This window comes from Ictalurus furcatus, chromosome 24, assembly GCF_023375685.1.
Source record: "Ictalurus furcatus strain D&B chromosome 24, Billie_1.0, whole genome shotgun sequence".
Lineage (NCBI taxonomy): Eukaryota > Metazoa > Chordata > Actinopteri > Siluriformes > Ictaluridae > Ictalurus > Ictalurus furcatus.
Window position 1 is genome coordinate 1,298,536 of NC_071278.1, and position 18,307 is coordinate 1,316,842.

Sequence of the window (18,307 nt, forward strand, 5' to 3'; positions counted from 1 at the left end):
AGCTTGGAGCCCATCCCTGGGAACTCGGGCACGCCCTGGACAAGGTGCCAATACATCTCAGGGCACAATTGCACAATTTTGAAACGCCAATGATTTTTTGGACTGGAGGAGGAAACCAGTACCCAGAGGAAACCTCTGAAGCAGGGGGAGAACATGCAAACTTCGTGCACACGGGGTGGAGGTGGGATTCGAACCCCCTAACCCCAGAGGTGCAAGGCAAATGTGCTGACCACTAAACCACTGTGCCCCGTTTCATAATATCTTCCAAAAAAAAAAATAAAAACCTCATATTTTGTAACGTTACCACACACACACACACACACACACACACACACACACACATATATATAAACACACCACCAGTAGTTCTATGCGCCCTAATGAGACCTGTAGGAGGTGAATGAATGAATGGATGAATGAATTTGTGTGTGTGTGTGCGCGTGTGTCTGTGTGTGTGTGTGTGTGGGGGAGGTGGAGCTCTCTCTCCCTTCTCTCTCCTCTCCTGAATCTATAAATGTAACCCATCTCCAGTCTGAGATCTCATACTCAGGTTCCAGTCGTGCACAAACCTCTGGAAGATCTTTTTTTTTTTTTTTTTTTTGGAAAAAGCAAATAAATAAAATAAAATAAAATACAATAAAACAAACCCCTGCACTTTGGGAACGCGCTGCAGTTCAGGTGAGTGAGAGAGTTGAATGCTTCTGCATACTTCCCTACTAAACAGTGTGCTGAAATAGAACGCAGGTAACGCTCGCGTGCCGACGCGTCGCCTTGGCAACCGTCTAAACCGCATACTAACCTACTAGAGAGGATGTAGAAATAGTGCGCACCGGAGTAGTAGAGCACTACGTGGCTTCGCGCGTTATAATGACAGCTTTTCAGTGTCATGTCCAAGCTAATAAATATGAAATCTTTCACTTAGAACATTTCACACCATGGACCATGAGAGGAGACATTATCATTAAAGAATAGCGTACTTTAAGACTCCTTAAACCCCCCAGTCATATTACTATACATCTCCAACTGGGGTTTCTGTTTAATTTACTTAACATGTACACTGTTCTTCCTGTGTTGATCTCCATAACAACAGAGTCAACATGTTTAGCTCGTTAGCAGTGTTTCCTTCAGTGTTTCCAAAAGTGTTTCCTTCAGTGTTTCCAAAAGTGTTTCCTTCAGTGTTTCCAAAAGTGTTGGCAATGTTTTATTCATTCATTTCATTCATGTTAATAATTCATTTTACAGACTAAATATCAGCAGTTTTGCACGATTTTTGACTAGCAACTAGCAAAACTCATTTGACCTAGCTAACGCGTCTGGCTAACTGGATAAGCTGAGAACGAAAAAATAAAATAAAATAATAAACCCTTTCTGTTCAGTATAAGTAAATAAAAATAAGTGTAGCTGGTCGCTAGTAACATATTGTGTGAATTTACTGAGTAAAGATGAATAAAATTCATGAATGGAACACTGCTAAGAGGCGTTAGGTATAACAGAATCATTGTAGCTGGTTTAGCTAGCATTCATTAGCGTTCAGTTCATTTCCCTGAGTAGATATAAACAATTCTACACAATGCTGCTAACCGCTAGTTAATGTTGTTTATCTACAGTAATTAATGCTTTATGAGCAAGGGGTGTGTGTGGGGGGGGGGGTGTGTGGGGGGGATTCCATGTTTAGTATAAGTAAACGAAATGAAGTTGTTTCAGAATACGCTTCAATGCGTTTCATTCAGTCGTTTCAGTCGTGTTAGGAATTCATCTGATTAATTTTAGGAATAAAATTGCTATTTAAATCAACACCACACACATCTGTAACATAAAATAAATCGTTTAATCTGAAAGGGAAATCCGACTCCAGGCTGATATCGGGCTAATAACTATGTTCAGGATCCCTACACAGGTAAATGAATGCAGGAGATCGTTAGAATTTACTGGTTTACTGAACAAAACAAAGCATCCGCTAACTGTTCTTCATTCTTAGAAAGATATTTGTAAGAGAAAACGTTTAGATAGAGAGAGAGAGAGAGAGGCTATAAGGAAAGTTGGAGCGCTGAGCCAAAAAGACAAAAAAAAAAAATTCTGTTTGAGTGTCAGAGAGAAAGAAAGGAAGAAAGAAAAGTAAAAAAAAGTGACAGACGGGTAAAATAGGAAGGAAAGAAAGAAAGAAGGAGAGATGGACGGTTTGCGATTTTATGTGACGGAGAAATATGAAAGAAATAAAACGTGTGTGTGGAATAAAAAAGAAAGAAGGTGATTGAGCAGGTAATAAACTAATGTATGGGTAAAAGAGAAAGAAGAAATCAAAGAAATAAATAGATAAAAGAAGAGAAATTGAGAATGATGATAAGGAGTGATGGAGGGATTGAAAGCGGTGATGGAGGGATTGAAGTGTCAATAATTTAATAAAATCTGCTTTTAATTCAGTGACAAGCCGACATCCTCGCAGGTCTAAAAGCATCTGCTGCTGTGATTAATCTCACACACACACACACACACACACACACACACATCAGACACACATAGTGTGGGTGGGTGGGTGTCAGCAAAGCACTCAGTGCTGGTACACACACACAGGGATTAGAGGATGAAGCGAGCGAGAGAGAGAGAGTCTGCTTTAAAAGTCAGGGTGATGCGCTAAGCCTTCTGGGTAATTTTCCAAACATAAATATAGATTTGTTTAGAGTCTGTGAGACAGGAGAAGACAAATTCTGTCCATTCCATGAAGAAGTGGACATGGCTGATCTAATGTCATGCATGCGTAGGCATCACTCTCACCAATCACACGGCTGATGTCACTCGTTCCTCCCACACGAGAAGTGACGCCTTTTTAGTCACTTTATTTCAGAAAATGAGTCCATCGACACACTTAGTGACTCTCTGAGCAACAACTCGAAATGATCAAATCGATAATAATCCATTCTGAAAATCATTGTCAACGAATCTTATTATTGATTAGTCAGTCTGCACACGGCACCGGGCGCGTTTACTCACTGCGCTACTTCCGTTCCGGAAACATGGAAGTATGGCAGAGAGTACAGACCAGAGTGGTTTCCCAAATGACCTTACCCTTTATGCCCAAAATGACCTCGGTCACCATCAGACGGAGGCGTATTCGTCAAATGACAGCGGGAAAAGTGTGACCTCCAAGTCCTGTAAGGCAGGGGAGCGTTTTATATTGAATGCCGTGAAGAGGACTGTAACTGTACAAAGCGGAGTTGTGTAGCACTGAAGCACGACCGTGATGCACGAGCACAAACTTATGTTTTTATCCCACATGCTCCGCTGTGTGCAAGTGGATGGGGAAACTGGTGGGAGTTGCTTAAAAGATTACAAATCCCCAATTCCAAAAAAGTTGGGACGCTGTGTAAAATGTAAATAAAAACGATGAGCAAATCTCATAAACCCGTATGTTATTCACAATAGAACGTAAAAAACATATGAAATGTTTAATGGTATTGAAAATTTGGGATTTAAAAAAATCGGATTCAACAATTAATCGAAAAAACAATCGTCCAATTAATCAATTAGGAAAATAATCGTTAGTTGCAGCCCGAGTTTGAGCAGGCGTTAGTGTCTGTCCTGCAATCCTACAGTTCTCCAGATCCAGTGTTGCTCAAAAAACGGCAAAAAATGAAGATTTCTGAATTTACATAGAATAGAATAGAGTTGATTGGTTGTTAGGAAAAATAGAGACTAGTCATTAATTGCTGGGAAACAGTGGTGATCAGTGATTGGTTGTTGGGAAACAGTGGTGATCAGTGATTGGTTGTTGGGAAACAGTGGTGATCAGTGACTGGTTGTTAGACACAGTGTGATCAGTGATTGTTTGTTGGGAAACAGTGGTGATCAGTGATCGTTGGGAAACAGTGGTGATCAGTGATCGTTGGGAAACAGTGGTGATCAGTGATTGTTTGTTGGGAAACAGTGGTGATCAGTGATTGTTTGTTGGGAAACAGTGGTGATCAGTGATTGTTTGTTGGGAAACAGTGGTGATTAATGATTAGTTGTTGGGAAACAGTGGTGATTAGTGATTAGTTGTTGGGAAACAGTGGTGATCAGTGATTGGTTGTTGGGAAACAGTGGTGATCAGTGATTGTTTGTTGGGAAACAGTGGTGATCAGTGATTGTTTGTTGGGAAACAGTGGTGATCAGTGATTGGTTGTTGGGAAACAGTGGTGATCAGTGATTAGTTGTTGGGAAACAGTGGTGATCAGTGATTGTTTGTTGGGAAACAGTGGTGATCAGTGATTGTTTGTTAGACACAATGTGATCAGTGATTGTTTGTTGGGAAACAGTGGTGATCAGTGATTGGTTGTCAGAAACAGTGGTGATCAGTGATTAGTTGTCGGGAAACAGTGGTGATCAGTGATTAGTTGTCGGGAAACAGTGGTGATCAGTGATTGTTTGTTGGGAAACAGTGGTGATCAGTGATTGGTTGTCAGAAACAGTGGTGATCAGTGATTAGTTGTTGGGAAACAGTGGTGATCAGTGATTGGTTGTCATAAACAGTGGTGATCAGTGATTGTTTGTTGGGAAACAGTGGTGATCAGTGATTGGTTGTCGGGAAACAGTGGTGATCAGTGATCAGTTGTCGGGAAACAGTGGTGATCAGTGATCGGTTGTTGGGAAACAGTGGTGATCAGTGATTAGTTGTTGGGAAACAGTGGTGATCAGTGATTAGTTGTTGGGAAACAGTGGTGATCAGTGATTGGTTGTTGGGAAACAGTGGTGATCAGTGATTGGTTGTTAGACACAGTGTGATCAGTGATTGTTTGTTGGGAAACAGTGGTGATCAGTGATCGTTGGGAAACAGTGGTGATCAGTGATCGTTGGGAAACAGTGGTGATCAGTGATTGTTTGTTGGGAAACAGTGGTGATCAGTGATTGTTTGTTGGGAAACAGTGGTGATTAATGATTAGTTGTTGGGAAACAGTGGTGATTAGTGATTAGTTGTTGGGAAACAGTGGTGATCAGTGATTGGTTGTTGGGAAACAGTGGTGATCAGTGATTGTTTGTTGGGAAACAGTGGTGATTAATGATTAGTTGTTGGGAAACAGTGGTGATTAGTGATTAGTTGTTGGGAAACAGTGGTGATCAGTGATTGGTTGTTGGGAAACAGTGGTGATCAGTGATTGTTTGTTGGGAAACAGTGGTGATCAGTGATTGGTTGTTGGGAAACAGTGGTGATCAGTGATTAGTTGTTGGGAAACAGTGGTGATCAGTGATTGTTTGTTGGGAAACAGTGGTGATCAGTGATTGTTTGTTAGACACAATGTGATCAGTGATTGTTTGTTGGGAAACAGTGGTGATCAGTGATTGGTTGTCAGAAACAGTGGTGATCAGTGATTAGTTGTCGGGAAACAGTGGTGATCAGTGATTAGTTGTCGGGAAACAGTGGTGATCAGTGATTGTTTGTTGGGAAACAGTGGTGATCAGTGATTGGTTGTCAGAAACAGTGGTGATCAGTGATTAGTTGCTGGGAAACAGTGGTGATCAGTGATTGGTTGTCAGAAACAGTGGTGATCAGTGATTGTTTGTTGGGAAACAGTGGTGATCAGTGATTGGTTGTCGGGAAACAGTGGTGATCAGTGATCAGTTGTCGGGAAACAGTGGTGATCAGTGATCGGTTGTTGGGAAACAGTGGTGATCAGTGATTAGTTGTTGGGAAACAGTGGTGATCAGTGATTAGTTGTTGGGAAACAGTGGTGATCAGTGATTGGTTGTTGGGAAACAGTGGTGATCAGTGATTGGTTGTTAGACACAGTGTGATCAGTGATTGTTTGTTGGGAAACAGTGGTGATCAGTGATCGTTGGGAAACAGTGGTGATCAGTGATCGTTGGGAAACAGTGGTGATCAGTGATTGTTTGTTGGGAAACAGTGGTGATCAGTGATTGTTTGTTGGGAAACAGTGGTGATTAATGATTAGTTGTTGGGAAACAGTGGTGATTAGTGATTGGTTGTTGGGAAACAGTGGTGATCAGTGATTGGTTGTTGGGAAACAGTGGTGATCAGTGATTGTTTGTTGGGAAACAGTGGTGATCAGTGATTGTTTGTTGGGAAACAGTGGTGATCAGTGATTGGTTGTTGGGAAACAGTGGTGATCAGTGATTAGTTGTTGGGAAACAGTGGTGATCAGTGATTGTTTGTTGGGAAACAGTGGTGATCAGTGATTGTTTGTTAGACACAATGTGATCAGTGATTAGTTGTTGGGAAACAGTGGTGATCAGTGATTAGTTGTCGGGAAACAGTGGTGATCAGTGATTGGTTGTCGGGAAACAGTGGTGATCAGTGATTAGTTGTCGGGAAACAGTGGTGATCAGTGATTGGTTGTTGGGAAACAGTGGTGATCAGTGATTAGTTGTTGGGAAACAGTGGTGATCAGTGATTGGTTGTTGGGAAACAGTGGTGATCAGTGATTGGTTGTTGGGAAACAGTGGTGATCAGTGATTAGTTGTCGGGAAACAGTGGTGATCAGTGATTAGTTGTCGGGAAACAGTGGTGATCAGTGATTGGTTGTCGGGAAACAGTGGTGATCAGTGATTAGTTGTCGGGAAACAGTGGTGATCAGTGATTGGTTGTTGGGAAACAGTGGTGATCAGTGATTAGTTGTCGGGAAACAGTGGTGATCAGTGATTGGTTGTTGGGAAACAGTGGTGATCAGTGATTGGTTGTTGGGAAACAGTGGTGATCAGTGATTAGTTGTTGGGAAACAGTGGTGATCAGTGATTGGTTGTTGGGAAACAGTGGTGATCAGTGATAGGTTGTCAGAAACAAAATCTAGCAACAAAAAAATTGGGCAACATGGATACTAACTCTGACTAGTAAGAGTGTTGTCATGGTTACAATATGAAAGTTTCATTTTTCTGAATAAAGGGAAAGTATGAAAGCAGCTTAAATGAACATTTAGGGATTTTCTTGCCTCAGCCTAAGCCAGTTTGTGAAAGCAAACGTCCTGAGCAGTCTCTGTGTGATGTGGCTAATGAGGAGCAGAAATGGAGACTTTAATGTTGAACAAGAGCAACAAGAGCTAACAAGAAGCCCGCTGAGGGAAACGCACACATGAGTCACCAAGACCTTGAGAAAAAACCTGCGCTCTAGAAGGAAAAGCAGTCTGCTGTGAGCGACTGTCCTTTACTGTGTGGGTTTATCTTCAGACCACGTGTTCAACTGGACGCGTCTGACTCACTGCTACACGCCGTGCCGAAGCCCCCGTGTGGGCGGCCGTTAATTTGATCCCGCTACTTTGAACTTGGCCTCGGCTTCAGACTTCACCGAGCCCTTTTAACTAAAGAATAAAAAAAACGACAGACCCAAAGAAAGCGAATAAGTGCAAGACTTTTCTCATTCGCTTTTCCTTCTCATTCATTAAAAAAATAACGATGAAATAATATGTCACAACAGTAGAACTGGGTCAGGACCCGCGGGATCCAGCTCAGCACAGAAGCCTTTGTTTTCATGAAATCTCTTATTCCCATGTCGCGCACTCGCTTTTATGAGTCACGTGGAGAAGTTTTTATGAAGAAGCCTTTCAACATAAACTGCATTTATAACACGACGGTGTTGAGTTCTGGATTGTGATTGGTCAGAAGCTTGTTGATTCATTTGCCGTGACAGCAGCTCGGACCGGAGCGCAGCTGCAAATCGCAGGTTTATTCGTAATTAATTCGCTCCTTCTAATATCTTATCGTTTCTATAGTAACAGCTCATCCGTAGGGACTCGTACCGCGGATGTTCCACATGAATGGATTAAAACGTTTCGAAGACGTCGGAAAAAACTTCGGATTACAGACTGTTACAAAGCGCTGGGACTGGAGACTCCTTCCATAAGTGTTACTGAAACATCTTCCTGCAGAAAACTTCACCGTATGGGTTGCAGCTGCGCTACTGTCCGAGCTGCTGTTTACTCTAAAGTCTGTGTTGGTTAGAAAAGTCATTTTAAACAAGAAAAAGAAAAACTCATTCATTGTTTCACTCATTTACATTTTCCACGCAGAATTCAGAGCTAATTTAAGCTCAGGGGATTTTTCAGGCCGTTGGTGTAAGAATATTGTCTGAAAGAAAAACAAAATCTAATGAGTTTCACATTTAAGTTCTTCGTCTGACTCACAACACAGTGACCTTTCTGTGAGTTCGCGAAACTGACACGGAGATGAAAAACCAAGCCGAGGCGGAGAAATTCGGCGGCCGCGAGACGCGTGACGAGACGCCGGACACTGACGCGCTGATGGACCTTCACTGAGCTGCTCGAGATGATGTGAGATTCCTAACCCTCTGTTCTCCACATCTGGAAACACTGAAAACGTTGATCAAACTGGATACAAGGGACTTACACGAGGAATGTGGTGTTCGTGAAAATCCAGAAAAATCCGACATTCCACTCCAGAGTTCGAGTAAATTTCCACGTAGGTTTGTGTAAATTCCCATTTAAGGAGACGCAGTAATGCGAACCTCGAGCGATCGGCTTCAAATCGGATTCGATGAACAGTTTGTCGTTTTGTATGAATGACGTGACAGAAAGTGATTCCAAAACAATTAAGACAAACAAGACTAGCCGTTCAAATTAAGACGAAAGTAAAGGCACCCTATTAAAATGAGGAACGCTCGCAGACTCTTTCACCATTTAGTGTTCGTTTTGACATTTTCAGCTGTCTGTGAGCTTTGCCTTTTATGGAGTTTGGTGGGCGTGGCTAAATGTAAATCAGCTGTACCATAAACGTGCTTTGTAATTTACACTAATCAGTCTATTTTATCACGTTTTTTTGTCCAGTTGTATTAATTTCATTCATATTATTGCAGGATGTTTTTTTTTGTTTTTAAAACGCTGTTTATTTAACTTGAAGAATAACTCGTCACATAACCTTCATTAGATTTTAGTCAGTGCTCGATATCAAACCTTGATTTGGAACACGTCAGATTTTTAGACCTGAAAGAAGACGAGTAGAAGGAGATTTATCGTGCTTTATTGATTTTTGATGCTCCGTGAAACGAGAAAGCTGGATGAATGTGTGAATCATCTTCTCAGCATTTTGCATTGTGAGTTATCGTCTTGTTATTATCATCAGTGTGCGATTTAAAAATGTCAGATCTGAGTCAAACGTTGCACCGGGAGTTTTTATCCCATAATTGCTTATTCTCCAGAATGATTGTACATCATGCATCTTTAATAAAAAAAAACAAAAAACAACAAGAATTTGGTTCTAGTTTGAATTTATTTGGGGTTTTCTGTAATCAACACAAGGTCAAAAATATACACACAGGGTCAAAAATATACACACAGGGTCAAAAATATACACACAGCACGCCTCATATTTAGTTGAATGTCCCTTAGTAAGTTTCACCTCGAGCAGACGCTTTTGGAAGCCATCCAGCAGCTTCTGGAAGAATTCTGGTTGGATATTTGACCGCTCTTCTTGGCAGAATTGGTAAAGTTCAGTGACATTTGTTGGTTTTCGGGCCCTGACTCGGCTTTTAAGCACAGTCCACTAATTTTCAACAGGGTTGAGATCAGGACTTTGGGAAGGTCATTCCAAAAGCTTAATGTTAGCCTGCTTTATCCATGCTACAACCAGCTGTGAGGTGTGTTTGGAGTCGTTGTCCTGTTGGAACACCCAATTGTGTCCAAGTTTCAACCGTCTGGCTGAGGGTTTGAGATTATGCTGAATAATTCTAAGGTAGACCTCCTTCTTCATTATTCCATCCACTTTGTGCAGTGCACCAGTTCCACTGGCAGCAAAACAGCCCCAGAGCATAATACTACCTCCTACCTCTTAACAGTGCTACAGTGTTCTTTACTCCTCCAAACAAACCTCTGGTCATTGTGGCCAAACAACTCAATCTTTGTCTCATCTGACCATAAAACTTTCCTCCAGAAGGCTTTTTCTTTCTTCACGTGGTCAGCCACAAACTTTACACGGGCTTGAAGGTGTCGATTTTGGAGCGGGGGATTCTCTCTTGGACGGAAGTATTTCAGTCCACGGCGATGTAAAACTCGCTTGACTGTAGACAGTGACACTGATGTTCCAGCAGCTTCCAGTTCATGACAGGCCTGTTCATCGGCGGTTCCTGGGGTTTTCCTGACCGTCCGAACCACTTTCCTCTCAGCTGAGGGTGACAGTTTGGGTCTTCTGCCAGACCTCGGGAAAATGGCTACACTTCACAATAACGTCTACTTACGTACGATTGTTTGAGCTGATGATCTTGGAATCTGCAGTTGTTTAGAAATGGCTCCATGAGACTTTCCTGACTCGTGTAAATCCACCATCCTCTTTTTCAGATCTGCACTGTGCTCCTTGGACTTTCCCATAGTGCAGTGTGTCGGGGAATCCAATGAGTCAAACAAAGCCTTTGTATATTGGCACAGAGAAGCTGCCAGCTGTAGCCAATCATGATCACTAACAGGAAATGAAGATGCCGTGGTCTTGGCAAATTAAAGGACATTTTGGAACTTTCAGCACCGCTGAATGAATCATCTAAGTGTTTTTATGTATATTTTTGAGCTTGTGTTGATTACAAAAAACCCCCAAAGGAATTAAAACGTGTGAACCAAATTCTTGTTTTTTTATTTGATTAAAGATGTATGTTGTAGAATCATTCTGCCCCAAAATAAGAAAAGTTCAAAGAAATGACTGAAAGCCCAATACTGCCATGACATTCATGTCCATGAGGAGTGTATGTAAACTTCCGACCACAACTGTATATATATGTGTGTGTGTGTGTGTGTGTGTGTGTGTGTGTGTGTATTCAGCAACACCCTTCTTAGAAATAAGGGGGAATTATTATACAAAAAGTAAAGGGTCGCTGTATAGTTGTATTTTACAGAGCGTCTTTACACGTTCACGTCCACTTGCTAAATATGGAGTGTTGCACTACCAGCTCACGTGACACACCACCTGCTGCACTACACACATCAACCAAGGATGCGTTCTGGTACGAGTGATTTTTTTTTAACTAGTTTTACTAATAAACTAAGTTGCACAGATTTCAGATGAGATTTTTTATTAGAATTTTTTTTTTTTTTTTTTTTAATGAATCAGCAACATGCAGGGACGTGGAAACGGTGATAAAACATAAAATATTACGGAGCAAGAATTTGTTACTGTAATACAACGAAAATCTAAGACTTTTTAGAATATTTCCCCTATGAGGGAACTGAATGGGACGTGGAGGCTGCTAAGGAGATGTGCACACACACACACACACACACACACACACACACACACACACACACACACACACTGATTAGTCAAAACCAGTGCTGGGCAGACAGCTGAGAACTTAGGTTAGAATTATTTAGGTATTCCTGTCTGATGGAGAGATTGCATTAGAAAGAGAGAGAGAGAGACAGATTGAGAGACACAGAGAGAGAGATAGAGAGAGAGAGACAGATTGAGCGACATGGAGAGAGAGAGAGAGAGAAATTGGCAAGAATAGAGAAGTGGGAGTAAAGGGCTGAGGACCCAAGGCCTGCTATCAAACTGTATAAGCTGATGCTTACACACACACACACACACACACACACACACACAGATGCTTGTCTGTCATCCCTGACGAATCCTACAAGTTGCTTTCTATTTTCATCTCTGCTCTCGGAGAAAGAGTGTGTAGAATTTTTATTCCACACCGCCGTGTTTCTTAAAATGTTTCTTTGTGTTGAAAAGAGGAAAAGTGTGTTAAAGCAGGACAGTGTCCAGGACATCACCCACAGTGTCCAGGACAGCACCCACAGTGTCCAGAACAGCACCCACAGCGTCCAGAACAGCACCCACAGCGTCCTCCCTGTCCACACTGAAAGGAATAAACCGAGACATTCAGCTTTTAGCATTCAGGACACAGCCATCGGATGTACGACCCCAGACAGATCACCTGCTCCTACGGGCTGAAAAACATGTTCAGAATATCTAATTACAGCTCAGAAACTGTGTTTTTATTTATTATCTTCTCTGTCCATGTACAACCCCTAATTCCAAAAAAGTTGGGACAGCATGGAAAATGTAAATTCTATTGAAAATTCAGTTCACGCTGTACTACACTGAACACGCGTTATTAACACTTTATTTGATGTGAAAACTTTTTGGATTTAATTTATTTTTGAAAATATTGTTCTCAAAGTGTTGGATTCTGTTGGCAGATCAGCGAGCCTCGGCCCGTCCTTGCTCTTGAAGGACTAGACCTTTTTTAGAGGCTCTTATATATTATGATTAGACGATCGCCTGACCTGTTTCACCTCACCTTCTTATTTCAACTTCTACATCGCTATTGGTCCTAAATTGCCCCCCGTCCCAACTTTTTTGGAATGTGTAGCCTGCATCAATTTCAAAATAAATGCTTACTTTTAAAAACCTATGCAGTTGATTAGATAAAACCTCAAATACCTCGTCTTTATAGGTTTTTTGGGCGTGCCCGTGTTCAGCATTGAATTTATTTGTGATCATTTTATCGTGGCAGTTGTATACGGTATTTTACTACCCCGCCCCTTTCCCATCGCCCTGCTCACCAGCAGCTAAACAAGAGTCAAGATACTCCACACACAGAAACCCAACAGTGTCCTGACTAATCTTATAACAGACTTGATGATAGTGATGATATAATGAATTCATCCAGACTGACTGAAAATGTGTGCTCAGTCGATTCCCATTCCGCAGGCGGTATGAGACGCCGATGTGCTGTGAGAAAGGGTTAAACCTGAGCAGGTAAATTTATGACTGAACGTGAAATGAGGCGATATTACAAATGTTTTCGTCAGGAAGAAACACAGCAGGGTGTGAACTTCGTGGATCTTGAATCATGCGGTGTGGTTTAACTTAATAGTTAAATGAAGTCTTATGGGTGAACATAACATAACTTCCATCCATCCATCCATCCACCTGTTTTCCATACCGCTTATCCTACACAGGGTCACAGGGAGCCTGGAGCCTATCCCAGGGGACTCGGGGTACAAGGCAGGGGACACCCTGGATAGGGTGCCAACCCACTCAAGGGCACAATTGCACACACACTATGGACAATTTGGAAACGGCGATCAGCCTACAACGCGTGTTTTCAGAATGAGGGAGGAAACGCCCGAAGTACTGGGAGAACAGGCAAACTCTGCGCACTCAGGGCGGAGGTGGGAATCGAATCCCCAACCCCGGAGGTGTGAGGCAAACATGATAACCACTTAGCCACCGGGACAAACCTATAACTGAAATCTTTAGAAATGAAGGGAAGATTATTCTTTAAAAGAAACACTGTAGTGCTGAACATGTCCAGGTTAAATAGTAACATGAGGGCCATAAAGCCAACCTGCTTCAAATAGTTGTCTGTTTTCATTTTTAAATATAACACGATGTCTGTTTGAAGGGAATCTGCAGCACATTAGAAGTCTTTGTTCTTCTTCTTACATGCGATCAAGCTCTGTATTTCCATAGAAATCCTGTCGTCTTTGAAGTGAATTAAATTTTAATAGCGACAGAATGTGAGCGTGATAAATTTTTTTTTAAAAACTGGCCAGATATGAATCAGTTCATCTGGTCTGTTTCTCTCTGCGTGTTGGAAAACTCAGCGAGAGCACTCGAGAGAAAACGTCACAGCAGCCATCGTGTCCCAAACGCTGCAAAATGTACCAGTCGTTCATTTTTTTTCTTTTTCATACAGTCTGGCTCAAGGTCCCTTTCCAGAACCTTCACACTAACTGTCCCTCAGCGGCGGAATGAATTTCCAGCCTCAATCCGGACCACAGAATCTGTCACTCTCTTCAAAAAACAGCTAAAGACCCACCTCTTCCGTGAACACCTAACTAACCCCTAAAACACCAACCCCACATTATCCTAAAAAAACCCCCAAACACCTATTCTGACTCTTACGAGCGTAAGCGTACGTCAGGTTGAACCGTGATGAACTGCTGTGAGCGAGGCGGTTTACAGGTGTAACATTCGGCTGATTGCGCAGTGAAACAGAGCGTAGTGTTGACTCTAAACATCTGTAAATAAAGCTGAAGGTCGTGTTTATTAAATGTCCCTGTGCTTCCAGCTAATGAGCAGAAATAACAAGGATAACCAATAACCGTGACGTGCCTTTGGTTCATTATACCTAAACATCTGATTCCGAACTGTGATAAAAAATTAACCTGCAACATTGCTTCTATTTTCTATTTATTGACACCTCCTGCTTCTCCATGCTGTCAGAGCTGCTGTTAAGGAAAATGAATCAACACCTTCTGACCAATCACAATCCAGAACTCCAACGCTCTCATATAACAGCCGCATGTAGAGCAAAAGAGTGTTTGTGGCCCAACGTTTCTTTCTGAAACACGTCTCCATTCATTTCCCGGAATTCTGACCAGCTTCATGGTAACTAATCCATCAAGCCATTGAGATCTGAAGAGAGGAACTTGTCCATGGAAGAAGCCCTGAGTGCATGTCGGCACCGCCACCGTCCTGATGAATTATTCCCTTTGAGAAAAGGCCGGTAAGCACTGTTAGGCAGATCTTACAAAGCTTCTTTTATAAGCGTGAAAAAACTGGGTCAGAGCACAGTGTTGAATTCTCGGCACTCATGCGCGTCTCTCGCTGAAGCCTTCGCTTGAGAACATGACTAACGTATGACCATACACGAGACAGAACATCATAGAACAGCCTAAAGCTCTTTCAGAAATGTTGGAAGCACAGGAATTATGCAACCCATGGGAAATAAACCACATTCTGATCGAGATATCGGGTTAAGAAAAGGATCGATGGAGAAACGATACGTCACATTCTTCTTACATGACATCGCAGAAGGTGTTGATTCATTTCCTATAACAGTAGCGCAGCTGCAAATCACAGGTTTATATTAACACGCCCGTTCTGATCGCTTCTGTAATAACGGCTCATTCACAGGGACTCGTACAGCAGAGGCTCCGCGATGGATTAAGAACTCCGTGATCTATTAAAAACTGTGTGTAAGGAGATTTACAGAAGGAGTCTCCAGTGTCAGAGCCTTGTAACAGTCAGAGGTAAAGCTGTCACTTTAGGTTTTCTGACATTTATGGTATCAGAGGAATAAAGCACTTGGGAATGTGCTGTTATAGGTAAATAGTCATCTTCGGGGTCACTCTGAAGGTTTTATTCCTTACATAGCTGTAGACAGGAAGTGACGGTAAGTAAACTGGGACCATTAACACAACTAAGAGCTTCTCAGATAATAACCTCCATACAGAACTGTTCTTCAAGGGACAAACCAAAGAACCCATAAGATGTAACCTTCCCTTCTAAAGGTGTATTAGACATCATTTGTATTTGAGGTGATTTGCCTAATTATACCATCTCATCTCGTTCTCAGAGTAATGATGCCACGTACACCAAGCCACTGACTCGCAGAAAGCTCCAGAAACTTTACACCAAATCGCTTCACCAAGATGAACTTCTCCAAGACCACCACTGTCAGCCCCTCTGTCTGGAGCTTTATGCTTAATTCCAGCCGAGAGGTCTACTCCCTGAACGGCACAGACGCGCCACCATCTCGGACGAAATCCAAAGTCTGTGAGCAGCTCAACATCACCCCTGAGGTCTTCCTCATTCTGGGCATCATCAGCTTGTTGGAGAACATCCTGGTCATCTGCGCCATAGTGAAGAACAAGAACCTGCACTCGCCCATGTACTTCTTCGTGTGTAGTCTGGCAGTGGCGGACATGTTGGTGAGCGTGTCGAACGCGTGGGAGACCATCGTCATCTACCTGCTCAGCAATCAACAGCTGGTGGCAGAAGATCACATCATTAGACAAATAGACAACGTCTTCGACTCCATGATCTGCATCTCTGTGGTGGCGTCCATGTGCAGCCTCCTGGCCATCGCCGTGGATCGCTACGTCACCACTTTTTACGCGCTGCGCTACCACAACATCATGACCGTGAAGCGCGCATCACTCATCATCACCGGGATTTGGACCTTTTGCACGGGATGCGGCATCGTCTTCATCATCTACTCCGACAGCACGCTTGTCATCGTGTGCCTGGTGTCCATGTTCTTCATCATGCTGGCGCTCATGGCCTCACTGTACACCCACATGTTCATGTTGGCCCGCTCGCACGTCAAGCGCATCGCCGCCCTGCCCGGATACAACTCCATCCACCAGAGGACTAACATGAAAGCGGCCGTCACGCTCACCATCCTGCTGGGGATCTTCATCGTGTGCTGGGCACCCTTCTTCCTCCACCTCATCCTCATGATCTCCTGCCCGAGGAACCTGTACTGCATGTGTTTCATGTCCCACTTCAACATGTACCTCATCCTGATCATGTGCAACTCCGTCATCGACCCGCTCATCTACGCCTTCAGGAGCCAGGAGATGCGCAAGACGCTCAAGGAGATCATCTGCTGCTACAGCCTGAGGAATGTCCTACGATGGTCTAATTGAATCCACAAATCCGTGTATCGTGTGTGCGTCGTTTAAGATTGTTTTAGCTAGCCGTCGGACAAGTTATACACCTCACTCGTCATACTGTTACGTGAAGGAAAAAAACATGTTAATACACCATGCAGAAAACTCCAGCAATCCCACGTGTTCTGTCGGTGATCATACCTGCATGTGAATGTTTTTCAGAGAACGTCATCCAGAGAATGATATACTGTGTTCGAATTATGTTACAATATAATATAATAATTATGTTCCAATATGCTAGCTGGTATGTTCTAACAATGTATGCACAATGTATGTGACCGATGTAGCTAGCAAGCATTCTAGCTTGTTAACCATTACCTAGCTCATGTAAACAAAAATGAATGTTTAAAAAAAAACACAGGAAAAACGAATGTTATCAAATACACTGGATATTTTCATTTAGTTATTACGCACATATGCAGGGTTTGTTTTGTTTTTTGGGGGGACCAAGCACTTTTTAATTTCGTTTATGGAAATGAATTGTACTTGATTTTGACCAGGATTCTACACTCGCGACTGTAAATATACAGATTGGAGGATGGCCTCAGTGTTTGATGGGTCGTTTGAGAATGAATCACTCTTTCTTAACGATTCTTTTAAGTGATTCGGGCAATTCGACTCACAGGAATGAACGAATCCAAAGTTGGCCTCTCAACACATTAATGGATGTTTTTATTATTATTATTATTATTATTATTATTATTATTATTATTATTATTAAAACCATGTAGTGTTATTACGTTCCTCTCTGACAGGAGAGTCAGAATGAAATCAGTGATCGAATTGAATCCATCAGTGAAGCACGTAACGTTAGTGTCCCTGAAAAAGCGAAATGAAGAAAGCTCTCATGTCATGTCATGCCACCTACACCTGTTTTCACTGAAATGACCTTGGTAAGGTTTTTTTTTAATGCTTGTGGAACTGCCTGGAAATCTGTTCCAGCTTTTAAAATATTAATAAATGCCCACGAGGGACTGCAGGGCTCTTCACTAACAAAGTCCGAAAAGCTCAGAAAACTGCTAGTGCTCAAAGTTTCTTGAGGAATTTTGAGAGACAGAAAAATTCAGAAGAACTTCAGCAGCTGTAGGAGGTGAGTGCATTTCATATTCATGTTTCGACATGCTTAAAATCCAATATTCATATCAAGGGCCTTCGGTGAATCTAAATTGCAATTTAAAGGCACACATATTCCGACTCCTACACCGCCTACATCTTCAGAAGTGTTTTGCACAGGAGAATTTTCTCGACTTGTCCAGTGAGGCTAAGTGCATGCTGTTACTCCTTTATATTTTATTACAAAGAAAATCTGGACTTATGTATGAATGTACCTTGGTGAGACTGTCTGATTATTAACTGTGCTGTAAAATGGTCATTAACGCAACACTATTTCAGGGAAAGATCATGGCTGTGTCAGGAGAGGTATATAACAACTTCACACAACCGTGTAGCGTCTAGCTAATCGGTGCGACAGCTTGTATAAAACAGCAGGATTTCACGATTTTACGGTCGCAGAAATGAACATGAAATCAAGCAAACTCCGCAATATTCAAATGAACAATGAACAGATTTTCCACAGATTTGTGCCAAGATGTGTCATGTGACGTCATCACATCACGCATTCAGCTAACGCCCTCTTCGATTCGTGCGTCGAACATGAGTACAGCTAGAAGGACTCATTTACCAACAAACATCACTGCGAAAGACAATGCAAATGGTTTTCTGCAAAAAAGCACAACATAGACTCGCAAATTCCTGTACGGACTGACTATATATATATATATATCACCATTATGCTGGTTCTCTAAGTTACTGTAGCCTATTTATTAGCTAGCTAACAGCCTGGTAGTAATTAGCAAGTGATTAGCGAGTAGAAAAAGTAGGCTTTATGTCATCATGCCATCATCTGAATGTAT

The 18,307-nt window shown here is 42.2% G+C and overlaps 1 protein-coding gene across 1 annotated transcript; it reads left to right on the forward strand.

Annotated features, from left to right (window-relative positions):
- Positions 1–633: 633 nt before the first annotated feature.
- Positions 634–16,758, forward strand: mc5ra (melanocortin 5a receptor). Its single transcript, XM_053613323.1, has 2 exons — positions 634–678; positions 15,296–16,758. Exon 2 carries the CDS (start codon positions 15,372–15,374, stop codon positions 16,368–16,370), a length of 999 nt encoding a protein of 332 aa, XP_053469298.1. The 5' UTR covers positions 634–678; positions 15,296–15,371; the 3' UTR covers positions 16,371–16,758.
- Positions 16,759–18,307: the final 1,549 nt, after the last annotated feature.